This window comes from Daucus carota, chromosome 7 (genome assembly GCF_001625215.2).
Source record: "Daucus carota subsp. sativus chromosome 7, DH1 v3.0, whole genome shotgun sequence".
Taxonomy (NCBI): domain Eukaryota; kingdom Viridiplantae; phylum Streptophyta; class Magnoliopsida; order Apiales; family Apiaceae; genus Daucus; species Daucus carota.
In genome coordinates, this window is record NC_030387.2 from 10,301,403 (window position 1) to 10,316,514 (window position 15,112).

General features: G+C 36.7%; 1 protein-coding gene across 1 annotated transcript; it reads right to left on the reverse strand.

Annotated features, from left to right (window-relative positions):
• Positions 1 to 427: 427 nt before the first annotated feature.
• On the reverse strand, positions 428 to 3,422 carry LOC108193439 (hydroxyproline O-galactosyltransferase GALT6). The gene is made up of 7 exons (XM_017360092.2): positions 2,449 to 3,422; positions 2,112 to 2,344; positions 1,672 to 1,962; positions 1,457 to 1,585; positions 1,205 to 1,378; positions 937 to 1,044; positions 428 to 852 (listed from the first exon to the last, which is right to left on the reverse strand). The coding sequence occupies exons 1-7, from the start codon at positions 3,254 to 3,256 to the stop codon at positions 646 to 648; spliced, it is 1,950 nt and encodes a 649-aa protein (XP_017215581.1). The 5' UTR covers positions 3,257 to 3,422; the 3' UTR covers positions 428 to 645.
• Between the last annotated feature and the right edge of the window lie 11,690 nt (positions 3,423 to 15,112).

Genomic DNA, 15,112 nt, shown 5'->3' on the forward strand with positions numbered 1-15,112 from the left:
AAAGGTGACTCCGGTTTGATTAGTCCTGAACCTGCCTTTCAGGTTCATTCTGTTGTCATCCTTGATCTCGGTTTATTACTTTCTCTATTAGCGACTTTTTCTTCTTAATCCAAACTCATTTCCACCATCCATTTCATCCAAAAACCTGCAACCTACCAACTCGTATAATCACCACTATTTTTTTAGGCAAAAACCATATTTTCTTGATAAGCTGGCTTATATATCAACTGCCAAAAACCCCACCACTGCAATTGAAAAACGACCGCCCCCAGCCACTAAAATTGTTTATAGAAGACAGCGCTACATATATCACACGATTATCTTTCATGCCATGTTTTTGATTCAGGTAAGAAGATTGAAATGCAAAGAGACCTATAATTCTAACTTAACCAGCTAATCTACAGTGCCATATGTAGCTTCTCAGTCATGATAAAATCTGTTTCATTGATATTGTTTCGTTACAATTTGGCATGAAACCACTGTAATAATGAATTACACGAAGAGGTGAATGGAACAGCTCAAATCTGAATATATTTATCTAACTTAACCACATGTATGTCATGTACAAATCTATGACAACAATCTTTTTACCATTGGTTCCTCTGTAATATTCGTATGTTCAACCTACTGCGTCTGTAGTTGTCATCAAGTGTTGCAGCACTGGGCTTTTCCTCGACGTTTCAATTTATCCCACAGACATGTCATCTGTCTTGGAGATTGGTAATGTGCTGTGAAATAATCTTCAATGCATCCAAATTGACAGAAATTCAAGCTATGAACATACTCGACGGGTTTTGAAGCATTGAATTTTCCCACCCACATTCCCATGCTCACATCCTCCATCTTGAACAACTGCATCATGTGGCAAATTAAAATTACCTGCATTAATAAAAAGCAGTGGAAAACAAACACACACTATCAAGTCAGGTAACATACCCGCAACTTATGATTCTCAAAATCCGATACAACATTATTAGCAATATCAGATGATATAATGTAACCAGGACCATTTGCATAAGGTGGATAATCTTCTTCAGGCCATTCCTGCAGGTCAATATCAGAGGAGAAAGCTAAGTCTTAGAACATATAATTTTCTAAAGAATATAGAGCTAAACTAAGCCAAGTGAAATGACATTATTTTTCTGCAGGACATATAGGCAGTTCTAATCAATTGAAAACCAGCAACTCAATTGAAAAATCGTACCTCATCTGTAACAGCCCATTTACCATATCGGAAGGGCTTGCGATTATAATTGATGTTTCCGACATACAGGCTTCTACCTTTCCGAACTTTATTAGCTTCCCTGAGCACTGCATCGATTCTAACAAATGTATCATCATCACACTTCATAATATACTTCGCGGCCACCATGCGGACCTGAAACAAATGAAACAAAATTAGTGAAAGGAATAGATCAAATTGTTTGGCCAAATATAATTTCATCTTGCAACTCACCCCGTACTCACAAATCGCTACAGTCTTAAGAACAACAAGGTCATAGTTATCCATGTAAGGCACTATGACAATATCACCAAAAAATTCTGCTTCTTTCAGAAGCTCCACATTAACATCCTTTCGCTTGTGCTGCCAATAAAACCGCAAGGTAAGGACAAACATCTTCGTGCAGGGTTAATGTGAAAATAAAAAAATAGCGGAAAATAAATGTTTACCATTGCAACAAAAAAACGAGCAACAGCATTCATTGACTTGATCGATTCATGCTGCAACCAAGACTTCCTCACAGCCATCCTCTCGGCAAAATGATTGCCTGCTGAAAGAATACCAATAAAAATTTCAACAGCTGAATCAGGGAGAGGTGGCGCCTGCCACTTGGGAACCATCTCAAGAGGCCTCTGGGGATCAAAACTCGAATGAGTTGTAGGTAAGGCAGCAGCAAACACGGAATGCACACCAACATCCCCTTTTATAAATAGACCTGTGGCATCCTCAAGAGCGAAACCCTGTCAAGTTAACAAACACAGTCAGACTAACAGGATAGTTCAGCCTGCACAACATTGGAAATTTTTAAGTGACCAATTCTCTTAAAACCTCGAGGTGTTAGGGAAAGGACTTTACGGAGAAAGGATTGAAATATTAAAACATTACTTACTGGGCGATAGGGAAAAGAAGAAACATGTCTTCCATCAACATTGACATGAAATCCCTCTAAGCCGGCATACAAAGTAAGAATAAACAACTTGTCCTCAGCAAACGGGAATGGCCAATTGAGATTAACCTTCTTCGGTCGACCCATCAGCCTGTTCAACCACCAGGTGGTCTTTTCTCCTTCTGTGAGATTTTCATCGTCCCGGATCCAATTCTCACATTTTACCTGTCCATCAACTACACAGAGCCCAAGCATCAGTATTGGCAAAAACTCCAACAATAAATCTCAAATTTAAAGCTATAACACAAGGAAAACAAACTTTGAGATTAAGCAAACTCACCCGTTTCCTCATCTGCCGTGGACTTAATTCCAACACACCTCCATGAAGTACCCCATTGCATCCGATAACACGTGTTCTGCTCAATCACAGGCTTTTCACTCCAATCCCCCTTCAACCGCGGATTAAAATGAAATATCCGCGGAGGATCCTCACCATCAACAGCCTTGAGTCCCTGCAACTCAACAACAAACTGTGACACCATCACATTCTCCACCTCATCCTCTTTTTTCTTCCTCCAAATTTTCGGGTCTTTTTCCAAATGCGCCCAATAAGGCCTCCCCACAACAGTAATATGCGATCCCAACGCCATTCCACACGGCATCAAAACCATTCTGCCTCTCTTCCTAAACTCAACACCAGATAAAGACACGGACTTTGGACAAGAAACCGAAAAATTTCCTTTCTTTTTCCTGCCCAACTCAATTTTAGTCTTCCCTGACACAACATCTTCCCAATGATTCTTCCCTGCCACAAAAGCATCTCTTGCCATCTTTAGAAGCTCAGTGAAATTTTCACTTTTACTGATACTATCAAATGCAATTTCATCAAAAACAAGGCCAGAGACCTTCTTTAGCTCTCTCATTCGCCTTTCGGGTGATCGATGGACGATTGAGTTGTCGACAAAGACATTAATCTTGAGTGGACCAGTGAAGTTTATTTCAGCTGAATCAAACCCAAGACTTGACTTGAAAAGAAGCGGGATTTCAAATGTCATGATTACGAGAAACAGAAATATAATGCACATCAAGACTTGTATCAGTTTCAGACGATTCATTGATACTAATGTATCATATTTGCCTCTCTTCATAGCTGAGAGAGACAGAGAGTGGGCGAGAGAGGGAGATAGGGAGGGAGAGGGAGGGAGGGAGAGAGAGAGGGGGGGGGGGAGCTAGTTCATAGCTCAATGAGAGAGAGAGAGAGAGAGAGAGTTTATAGCTCAATGACTAATGTATGCTCTACTACTTAGAGAATGTGGAGTGTGTGTATTGCAAGTATATATAGAGATGTGTGTTGTGTACGTATTGGGGGAGGGGGAGACAAAGATTGTGTCACCGGAGAAAACTGAGGGTATAAACAGTAGGGTATAGGGCTGCACCAGTTTCTTTAGTTAAGTAACTTTTCGACTTAAACGAAGAAGTTACTGGCATATTAATGCACTGACGGTCTTTTTAGGAGTGACAAACAGTTCTTTAACTGCTTTTGATAAGTTGTCGTGGTCGATAATACTTATACCAAACATGGCCTAAATATAAGAGGAAATTAATACTCCCTCTGTCCCTCTCATTTCTTTACGGTTACTATTTTGGGATGTCCCTCTCATTTCTTTACGTTACTATAAATAGTAAGTTTTTCCCATCATTACACCCACTATCTCATACTCCCTCCGTCCCTCCCATTTCTTATCAAATGGGTTGGGCACGGAGGTTAAGAAATATGTATAAAGTAGTGAAAAAGAGGAAGAAAAGTGGGTGAAGTGGTGGGACCCATTGATTTTTAATGTATAAAAAGAAGATAGTGGAGTAAAAGTAGTGTGAAAAGGAAAGAAAAGTGGAGAAGTGGTGGGACCCATTAACTATTTTTGGTAAGTTTTGAAATGTAAAGAATTGGATGAGACACCCCAAAAAGGAAAGTGTAAAGAAATGGAAGGGATGGAGGGAGTATTTAACAATAAAAACTACTATTACACCCACTACTTTCCTCCACCATCTCAAATTTATTATTAAATATTGATAGGTCCCACCACTTTACCCACTTTTCATCTAACTTTACTCATTTTTCATACATTGTCTTGGTTTCCGTGTCCCCCTCCAATGTAAACAATTGAGGGGGACGGAGGGAGTAACAGTTTCCTATGAGGTCAAACCCAATGAATAAATATTTAATTTAAACATGTCTAAGTCTAACATTAAGAAGTAAAATTTATTTTATTTTCTCTCATTCTTACTGAAAGTAGAAAGCTGAAATTGGTGGTCAAATTTTAAACTTTTTTATATTTTGATTTTCAGAATTATTTTATTTCGACGAACAAATGATATTATTAAGACAAAACATTTAACAAAACAAGTATTGAACTTCAATCGAAACAAATCCTTAAACTGTCAATTACAACGTGATCGTGAAACAAAAAACGAGCTGCACGATCACAAAAAACGAGCTGACTAGATAGCCGTAATCTTTTCAAATCCTTTTAACATATAGAATATCAAATTCTTTAATATAAAAAGTATTACAATTACATTTCGAGTAATCCAACTTACATTAAATGTGAAATTAGTGGCATCATAATTGGCCTTCACATAAATACCACATGTAACCCAATGTTCAGAACTATCACTTACATAGACTGATATTGAAACAACAAAGGCCCCAAATTATGAACAACTTCTTATTGTGAAATGTGAGTTCTTATGGTATACATCACCGTCCCCGAATTGAAGTAAGCCTTGTAGATCTCCTAAAATACCATATAAATCCTTCTTAGAAAAACAACTAAAACTCGTACAAAAGCACACAAATATATCAAAACGTAACACAGTAACATCCCAAAAAGATGAGGCACGACTAACAACCTTGATAACAAGGTACTCAGCAAGATCTCACTCAAAAAAAAAAAAATAGATCTAGACTTTATTTAAAAAGTGGTAAATAGAAGAGTGGATGGAAGAGCGAAAGGGTTTAATAAGATTTAGAAAGTGGAGAAGTGAAGACTAAGAAATCTAATTAAGGAAGTCGAAGGCCTTTCAGGTGGGTTGGTGTTGTCTTGAGGAAACAAGCATGGTAGTTAAATTAGCTACGTTTAGCATTCTTAATTGGATTTGGCTTCATGGGTCATTTACAGCACAGCCATTGATAGAATTTTGTTGTGTCACCGTTTACATGCCACAAAAAAAAAGTGACGGCATAAAATTTGGCATGATCTCTATTCCTTACAGAAACGGTATTTTGCAATGCTAATTTGTATCACAGCTGACTTCAACTACATATTATCAGAACAAGATAGAATTAATTGTCAATATCGGAAAGCGGATACAAAAGAATTGCAAGATTTCATGGAAAAGACGGGATCGTGGGATGTTCCCATTCTACAAGGAGATTATACTTGGTTTGATCCTGATGGTAAGTGTAGTATACTGGACCGGGCTCTTGTTAATCATTTGTGGCGTAATCATGGTGACTGGGTCTTGGCGTCGCAAGGTAGAAAATTTTTGGATCACGCGGTTATTCTTCTTAGTCAAAAATGGCATGGACTAGGGATGCAAACCTTTCAAAGTATTTAATGCTGGGTTGGAAAACGAGGGGTTTCTTCAAATGTTTAGTGATCATTATGCGACATTATAAGGTTCAAATTTAAACATTCATGGTAAGTTGAAATCTTTACGTTTAGCAGTGAAGGGCTGGTATCATGCATGCAAGAATACTACCAATTTGATAAAAAATCTGGAAGCATAGAGAGATGCCTTGGTAGGAGTGAAGGGTTCTCTAGCTGAAGTCAGGATGTAGAAGCTAAATTGCATGAGTTGTATAGAGAACAAGAACAAATTCTATGTTAAAAGGCAAAGATTAATTGGGATATGCATGGGGATGGAAATACAAATTTTTTTAATCGAGTGGTATAATATAAGTTGAAGCAGAATCAAGTTAGAGGTGTTATGCATAATGGAAGCTGGTATCACACTCCTAAGCAAATCAAACAAATTTTCTTTGAATATTTCGAAGGCTTTTTCAACAAACATCAAGTAGAAATCATCTTTGGGGTGGAAAAATCTGATTTCCAGCCACTCGAGTCCGGACAAAGCAGAAAAGCTGGAGCAAAATTTTTCTTTGGAGGAGCTATATGGAGCATTGATGAGCATGAACTCTAATAAGTATCCAATTCCAGATGGTATCTCAATGAGTACATTAAGAAAATGTGGTTTATAATGCACAAGGATGTCCTGAGTATGGCTGATGAATTCTGCAACAGAGGTAAGCTTTCTAAAGGCCTCAACTCTTCTTTCATTTGCTTGATAACAAAAAAAGAAGTGCCATCCTCAGTTACAAATTATCGTCCAATTATTTTGATAAATTGTGTTCTCAAGATTCTCTTAGAGGCTCTGTCTCTGCGTCTAGGTCTATGTTTATCAACATTAATTGCAGATGTTCAGTCAGGTTTCATGAAAAATAGAAGCATTATGGATAGTTTCTTAATAACTCAGGAGGTCGTTCATAGATTAAAATCCAAAAAAGTTCAAGGATTTATTTTAAAACTGGATTTTGAGAAAGCGTTTGATTCGGTAAACTGGAATTTTTTATTTAAACTTCTTCGGGCATTTGATTTTTGTGTGAAGTGGACACAATGGATCAAACTAATTCTCAAAAGTACTCGTATGTCAGTCCTAGTTAACGATAGCCCTACACGGGAGTTTGGTATGGCTCGTGGACTGAGACAAGGCGACCCAATGTCGCCTATGCTATTTAATTTAGTGGCAGAATTTCTTCACTTGCTACTCGAGAAAGCAACAAAGCCGGGTGTCTTTAAAGGCTTGTACTAGGTAAAAGTCCACCAATTTCTAACGTCCAATACGCAGATGATACAATTCTATTTTTTGAAAATTCAACAATTGCTTGTCGAGGTGTGAAGATAATTCTTCTACTATTTCAAGTACTCTCAGGCCTTAAAGTAAATTTTAGTAAAAGTGTACTGTACGCACGTGATCCAACGGCTGCATTGGTATACGATTGTGCTCAGATTCTAGTCTGCAAGAGTGGCACTTGGCCCTTTACCTATGTTGGATATCAAGTTGGTGCACCTCCTAAAAGGAAAAACTTTTGGAGGCCTATTTTCAAGAAAGTTAAAACATGATTATGCACATGGAAATGTCATGTTTTAAACAAGGCGGGTAGAAACTCTCTGCTCAAATCAACTCTCAATAATCAACATGTGTACTGGTTTAGTGTCTTGATCAAAACATCTTCGGAGATCCTACAAGCCATTGACAAACTAAGACGAGGTTTTTTCTGGAAAGAAGTACAATCAAGACAGTCCTTACAGGAAAATGCATTCAGTATGATGGGATGTATTGTGTCGATCTAAACAGGCAGGTGGTTTAGGAATAGGTTATCTAAAGGCCAAAAACGAATCTCTTCTAGCTAAATGGTGGTGGAAGTATAGTAAAGAAAAAGATAGTCTTTAGCGGAAAGTTATTGTTGGTAAGTATGGGGAGGACTGCTATAATGCTATACGGAATGACTGGAAATGTCGAGTTGTTATTAAAGCCTCACCGGTTGGGAAAAGTATGGTATCAATCTCAGATGAGTGTTTTGAGAAATGCAGCACATGGAGAAATTTCAGGTGGCAGTTAGGTAACAGGAAGAAAATCGAATTCTGGCTCGATAGTTGGCATAGAGTGGGGATTTTAAAGGAACAATTACACTTGGTGTGCAGTCATGTCAGTGACAAAACCATCATAGTGTCTCAGCTTCTTACATATTGCAAGAAAGTCCCTGGTATGAGTTTTAAATTTTTGACAGACCCCTTACTCGTGGGGAAAGTCTACAAATGGATATTCACTCAGATTGTACATGAGACTCAATTAGTGGATTGCGAGGATTCCATTACATGGTCCCCCCAATAGTAAATCAATTTCATCAGCAGCAGTCTATCAAATATTGTTGGCAAATGAGACTACAAGTGAGGGGAGATGATCTTATATATGGCACCTAAAACTGCTCAATAGGATTAAGCTCTTTTTATGGCAGGGAGAACGGAGATCACTTCCCACAAATAAAATTCTACAGAAATGCTCCATCTTGCGTGACAGCATCTGTAAATGGTGTGCTAGCAGTATAGAGACACGGAATCATTTATTTTTCAGTGTGAGTTAGCTAACCTAGGTTGGCAGATGCTTCAGAAGTGGGTTGAAGTAGACATTCCGCATGATGAGCACTCAGGTTTTCTCGAGTGTTTTATCACATTAAAGTCTATGTAAAAAACATTCGTGGCAATATCTGTCTTGCATCCCTGTTTTGGTCTATCTGGGTTGCTCGTAGTGAATTAGTTTTTAAGAATATACGGATTTCAGCTCAGGGCTTGGAGTTGGCAATTAAATATCGAGCATTTTCTTGGGCCAGAGCTGCTGGGTTGGTTTCTTCCAGTTCACAAAGTAGTTGGGCTCACTCCCTAACCTACTGAATTCAAATTCAGGCGCGTAAAGATTTTAATACCTGGCTTCTAAATTCGGCTTCTATATATCATTATATGGATTTTATTCGTTTCTTAAGAACTCTCAAGGTCAGTCTCTTGCAAGAGTTGGTGGTTTTATCATAAGCAAAAGAAGACTTTGTCAGATGGTTTTTTCAGGTCTTGTGATAGTTTCATCTAGGTATGAAGCTGAAGTCAAAGCCTTGTCAACAATGATGCACCATTTACATCATAATAAATAGGTATTCGATCGTGCATTGATTAACAATTTCTTGTAATATAAAAGTAGAGTCTATTGAGATGTAATTTTTAATGAGCTGATTAATAAATACTTCATCCATCAAATTGCTCTATTCCATATTCCATGACATTTAAGTAGTTTAGCCGATTATATTGCTAAGAAGGGTATGAGAAGGAAAGATATGATTGCTGTTTGGAGTTTGCATTAAGTGTATCTTGCAAATGTGGCGCGAGACTTAGGAGTATTTATCAATTTTGTAGTTAATATCTTCAAAGTACTCGTTGGCTTAGCAATTTATTTTCACATGTCAACTCAGGTCTTCAATGTCAACCCTTCTGCCCAATGCACGTAAGCCTAAACCATTATGATCATGAGCTTTCTTGTGCAGCAGCAGAAAATATTGAAGGTAATGCATTTAAAATTTAATAAACGCATAGATTTTTGTTAAGATTTGCAAGGCAGAGTTTCTGGTTAGCAGTATATGAAGACAGCAGATTTCACTTAGCAGCCGCACATTTCTCCTTTCTTTGTTCACTTATGGCGCTTCATAGGGTATCTCCAAACCCTGGAACACTCAAAATAGATGTCCACAGTGTGCACTCTAATCTCCCTTCGGCTCTAGGAAATACCTCCGGCATCGGTGCAGTGTATCGAAACTCTTCTGGCTTGCCGCGACATGTAACAGTAGGCATCATTCCCAATTTGTCAAGGTTGGGAACGGAGCTCTAGGCTGTCTATGCTCCGTTGAGGAGAGCAATGGTCAAAGGCTATGATTCCGTCATCATCGAGATGGACAACCTCGACGCTTATCAAGTGATCAGGGATTTCAATATGCCTGGTGCACCAGCGCAGGTCTTTGATTCGGTCTCACAAATCACTATCCTTTTGAAGGACCGTCGATGGGTTTGTGTGTTGGCGTATGTATTTCTAGCTCGAAATCATGTGGCTCGATTTCTAGTAAGGCTGGGTAAGGATGTATGTGACCGTTTGTACATACTAAATCACATGATTGATCCTATGGCAGAACTTATCAACTGGGATATGAGATTGGGAGTGGATCACCCGGACTATATGGACGTGGTGATCTCTGATGATGCTCCGAATCCGGTCAATTTCAAAGTTGCAGTAGGCATAGCTAATCAGATCAATGGTCTTACCCTGGGCCAGGAAATTGCTCAAGGAAACATGGCGAATGGCATGCAAAATGTAGTTCCATAAGGCAATACAGTGGAAACTAACGACATGTATAATCCTCATCAAGCTCCGCCAGTGGTGTTTGACGAGCCAGTAGGTGATCATGAGGAAGAAATTCTGTCAGGTATCACAGCAGATGGTTTCCTCTTCGCCGGTGACCCGCCTCTCGAAGACATAGATTAGGGTTGCAAGCTTGTGTTTTCTCATTTTTTAGGTCAAGCTATTCTCGTAGTTATATGTTCCAAGTTTAGCTTAATAATCAGCCTAGGTCTGTAGGTTCAAGTATGAGTTCAGTTTGCTCAGTTAGTTTGTTGGTAGGTTTGGTAGCTATCTACTCTACTGTCTAGCTTAACTCCCATTCCTTGTTGGAGATGAGTTTTATTAATAAAAGTCTTCTTTAAAAAAAATTAAAGAAGTCAAATTTCAAAACATGCTTTATCTAGATAGTTTTATTTCTGAAATTATAATAATGTTGTTTGATGGTCAGAGTTTTAAATTTACAATATGGTGCTCATATATTATTTTAATTTATCGAAAAAGATGGGTAACCGTCACTTTTTTGGAAAAAGATGAGTTTTCTTTCATCAGAATAGTGGCACTTAGTCATTTCTTTGAGATATAAAACAATGTCTGGCCATCTTATTGTAAATTTAAAATTCATTTCACTAAAATATAAAAACGGATAAGTTCACACAAAAATTTATATCTTACTTTTAAAAGTATTATATCAATTTAGTTGTCACTCCAGCTACTCTTGTAAATACGATGTATGAAAAAATATATTACCAAAATAAACGTTATTTCTTGATAACGCAAATGAATTCACGATTTTGATTAAGACAATAATAAAAACTTACATATCTTTTGTCTATTTTTCCCCCTTAACTTTCGAAGGTTGCAATTTAAGGAAAGAAAATAATAGTACATCATGATATTTTCTATCCAATGATATAAAAATATTTAATATAGAAAAGCAAATTCCAACTTATAAAATCAATTCATCATGTATAGTCAGTATTATCATGTATTGTCTAATGTTGTAACTGTTGTGTTACTAGTTCTCAATTTTGATGTAGATTTTTAAAAATATTCACCCCAAAATTCTTATCTCAATATAATTTAATGATGTTCATTAAAATATAATGATACACTCTATATACATCAATCATGTTGAACATATAAAATATGTTCATGATTAATTAATTATATTGACTATCATTTTAAATTTCGAATAATATCTATTTAAGAGATTTACTTAAACTAGGAGCCCGTTTGGTTGAGTTTATGACTTATGACTTAACGTGACTTATGTTGTTAGTTCCCGATATAGGGGATAATTAAGCTAGAGGGGGGGGGGGTGTTTGAATAGCTTAATCGCCAATTTAAAAATAATAGTGTATTTTTAAAATATATCCCCTTTTTAAAAGCTTGTATCAAGTGTTTTAGCAGTTATGATGTGCGGAAGTAAATAAAAAGAAAGATAATACCACACGAGCGATTTTATCCTGGTTCGCGGTGGCTAACTCAACCCTTGGAGTCCACTCACCCCTACTCCAGTCCCCGAACTCCTCCCCGGACTCGAGATTTTCTCAACTATAAAGAAACTCCTTTACAGTAGGCGGAGAAGCCTTTACAAATATATATCTTGGAGTGTAACTTCCCATTACCTCCTCACTATAAATGTAAATTACAAGACTTGTCTTGGAGCGTAACTCCCCGTCACCTCCTCAAAATCGTTATATCTCTCAGTGTGTATCCTTTGTTCTTCTAGCCTTAAGCGGGTCTTGGATCTTAGGTCTTAGGTCTTGGGTCTTTCCTCTTCCTCATGGTGCGAAGACGACTAACTCCCCGTTAGCTCGTCTAGGACTTGGGTCTTAGAACGAAGATCACCTCACTTCACTTTACCTCACTGCAAAATCTAGAAAACAATATCTACGAAAAACAACCTTGGTTATGAAAAGAGTTTTGGACAAGATTAACTAGTTCGAGTTTGTCAATAATATTCTTGGTCTTAGAATATTAAAGATCAAGTGTTCTTTAAGCCTTTTTAAAGCTTAAGACCTTGAGAGTATTCTTTTTCGATAGATTTGTCTTTGTAATCGAAGAATACGTTTATCGTACAAAATCCTCCAAATAAATGATATTCGAGTGTCTTGGAGTTTGTAGATAAATAACGTCCTTCGGGTATGATTACCTTCGAAGTGAATATAACGAAGTGTTTTAATTTACACTTTCGTTGTAAGATAACTCCTCTTTAAATATAAATACTCCCTCCGTCCCACCAGGTTCTTTACAGTTACCTCTTTTGGACGTCCCATCCATTTCTTTACATTACAAAACTTTCCCAAAATAGTTAATGGGTCCCACCACTTTATCACTTTTCCTTCCTTTTCACACTACTTTTACTCCACTATCTCTCTTTTATATATTAAAAATCGATGGTCCCACCACTTCACCCACTTTTCTTCCTCTTTTTCACTACTTTATACATATTTTTTAACCTCCGTGCCCAAACCCAATGTAAACAATTGGGTGGGACGGAGGGAGTATCGTTTTGCACGAGAGAGAGTTCTTGACGATCTTTAAAAATTGCACAATGATATAGAGTTTTGGGCCACTAAGATTCACGATAATATCCGCGCTATAATATATATATATATAGTTGATTTTAGAAATACCGAGCGAATCTCGCGTGGGACAAGCTACGGGTATTTTGTGGTGTGTGAACAAAGCCACTTTTTGTAAAAAAAATATTAAAACATTTAAATTTGTCTTTATATTGCATTTGATGAAAGTTATCTTGGCTGTTACTAATGATTTGTCAGAAGTTTTAAACCAAAGAACTCAGAATATTATAATTCTCTGACAATGGTCAGAAGTATGAAGATTAAATTGCAGTTGTTAAGAGAGGAAGAATGAGAGACAATTTAATCTATGATGTGAGAACGAATAAAGATTTTTCTCGACTTCAAAATATAGGTAATCTTTCTGTCCTGATGGTTAAGACACACAGACATACTGTTTATCCTTTAGTTTATCTTCTTGTTGAGTTATCTCTTGTTTTACTCATTGTCACTGCTACTGTTGATAGAGTTTTTTCTGCTATGAAAAGGAGGGGATATGCATGACTGAATGATAGCATAACGATATATATAAAGCTATTTTTGCAATTGTGGATAACGAAATATTTCAGACCCCCTAAATTTTAGTACTGATTCCGCCACGGATAACTGGCATTACATAATGACAAAAATACAAGCAATGCAGTTGCTTAACTTATTGAAAGAACGATGAGTCCACGATCTGACTGCCATGAACTTGAAATTTGATTGTGGTTGTGGACTAGCCAACCTTTTTCGATTAGCTGGAAATTTTAGAATTTTAGGGCAAATTTTCACTTCATTGTTTGCAACGTTTCAAGTCTTCGTATTTAGGTTATGGCCCAGAAAACATCTGTTAAACGTATTACACAATTATTTCATTTTTATCCACTTAAAATCTAGAGTTGAATTAGGTTTTACCCATTTATTAATCAATTATTTAAAGGTTTTGAGTACACACCTATGAAGTAGACACCGGGGAAATTTGTTTAAACTTTTTTGTTTACGCTAATCTTTGAAGAAAATAATAAATTTTGTAATAACGAAATTGGACTTTTGTTAACTTGAATATTCTAATTAATAAAATAGTGATTTTATTATAGAATGAGCAATTGCGAAAATAAATCTGTATATGTATTCCAAAAACATGTCTTCCCATGTGATTAGTGGTGGGTTTATCCTCTGTTGTCCCGAGTTTGTAAGAGCATCTCCAACGGTGTTGGCTATAATCGTTGGCTAAATTGGATCTGTAAGACATTATGTAAAATTTGCTGAACCTGTAAGACACTTTGCTTCAATGGTATCGGCTATATTGGTTGGCTATAATTTAAAAATAGTATGTTATTAATATTTTAAATTGTTAAAATAGAATATATCAGTTCAATATGGTAATAAATGATGTACAATCTTCCTACAGATTTTCTTACAGACCTGTAGAGGTTCGACAAATTTAGCTATCCATAGGAGGTTGGCTAAATTTATAGACAACAGGTGAGCATGGTTGGAGTTGAGTTTTTGGAGCTGTTGGCTAAATTTTTTTATTTTAAGTAAGTCAACTCAGTGCTTTAGATGGTTGGAGATGCTCTAAGGCATATAAGGCTGCATTGTTTTAAAAAAAATAGATCTTCACTAGTTATATGTTTTAGGACTAGTGATCAAATACAAACTAATCCTAAAATAAAAATTACAGATCAGTACTATTAGGTGATATTTGTTTTAAAAATTAATGATTTATTTATTAAAATTTAGTGATTCTCTGTATAACAGCGTTACAAGTACATGTTTAGAGCATCTCCAATAGACTCTTAGCTCTCTCTTTATAAATATTATAAAAAAATAGCTCTTAGTGAGATAATGTAGGTTCATCTCCAACAATATTCTTTAAACTTCCTCCTTATCTATTATTTTAAATTTAAAAGTACATTGAAGCTATAAAAGGACAAATAGGGAAGGGAGAGAAAGAAAGTGGAGAGATTATTATAGTATAAAATGTAAGTTAAGAGTTAGTTGTGGCTCTTAAAAATAAAGAAGGAAGTGGGGCTCTTAATGATTTGAGGAGCAACTAAGAGTCTATTGGAGTTGCATTTTCACTCCTCTTCTTTAAATTTTGAGTTAAGAGCTCAAATAAGGAGGCTATTGGAGATGCTCTTAATAGATTAAATGGTTAGTGAATGAGTTTATTGTTAGCGCACATAACACGAATCAACGTCCAGGCAGTGGAGTGAATTAATAGGCAATGGAATGAATTGACATTCAACCCGTGAAATTCCAATAAGGTAAATCCAAGCAGCTGCGGCAATTCATTTTTATGTGGGGTTTTGAAGATGGCGGAGGTAAGGGCGGAGGCGAAGGTGGACGGGGCAGTGGAGATGTGGATGGATTTGTAGTGATAGATCGAGATAGTGAAGTTAGACAAAGAAGTGATGGTTGTTGGGGAATGAGCGCATG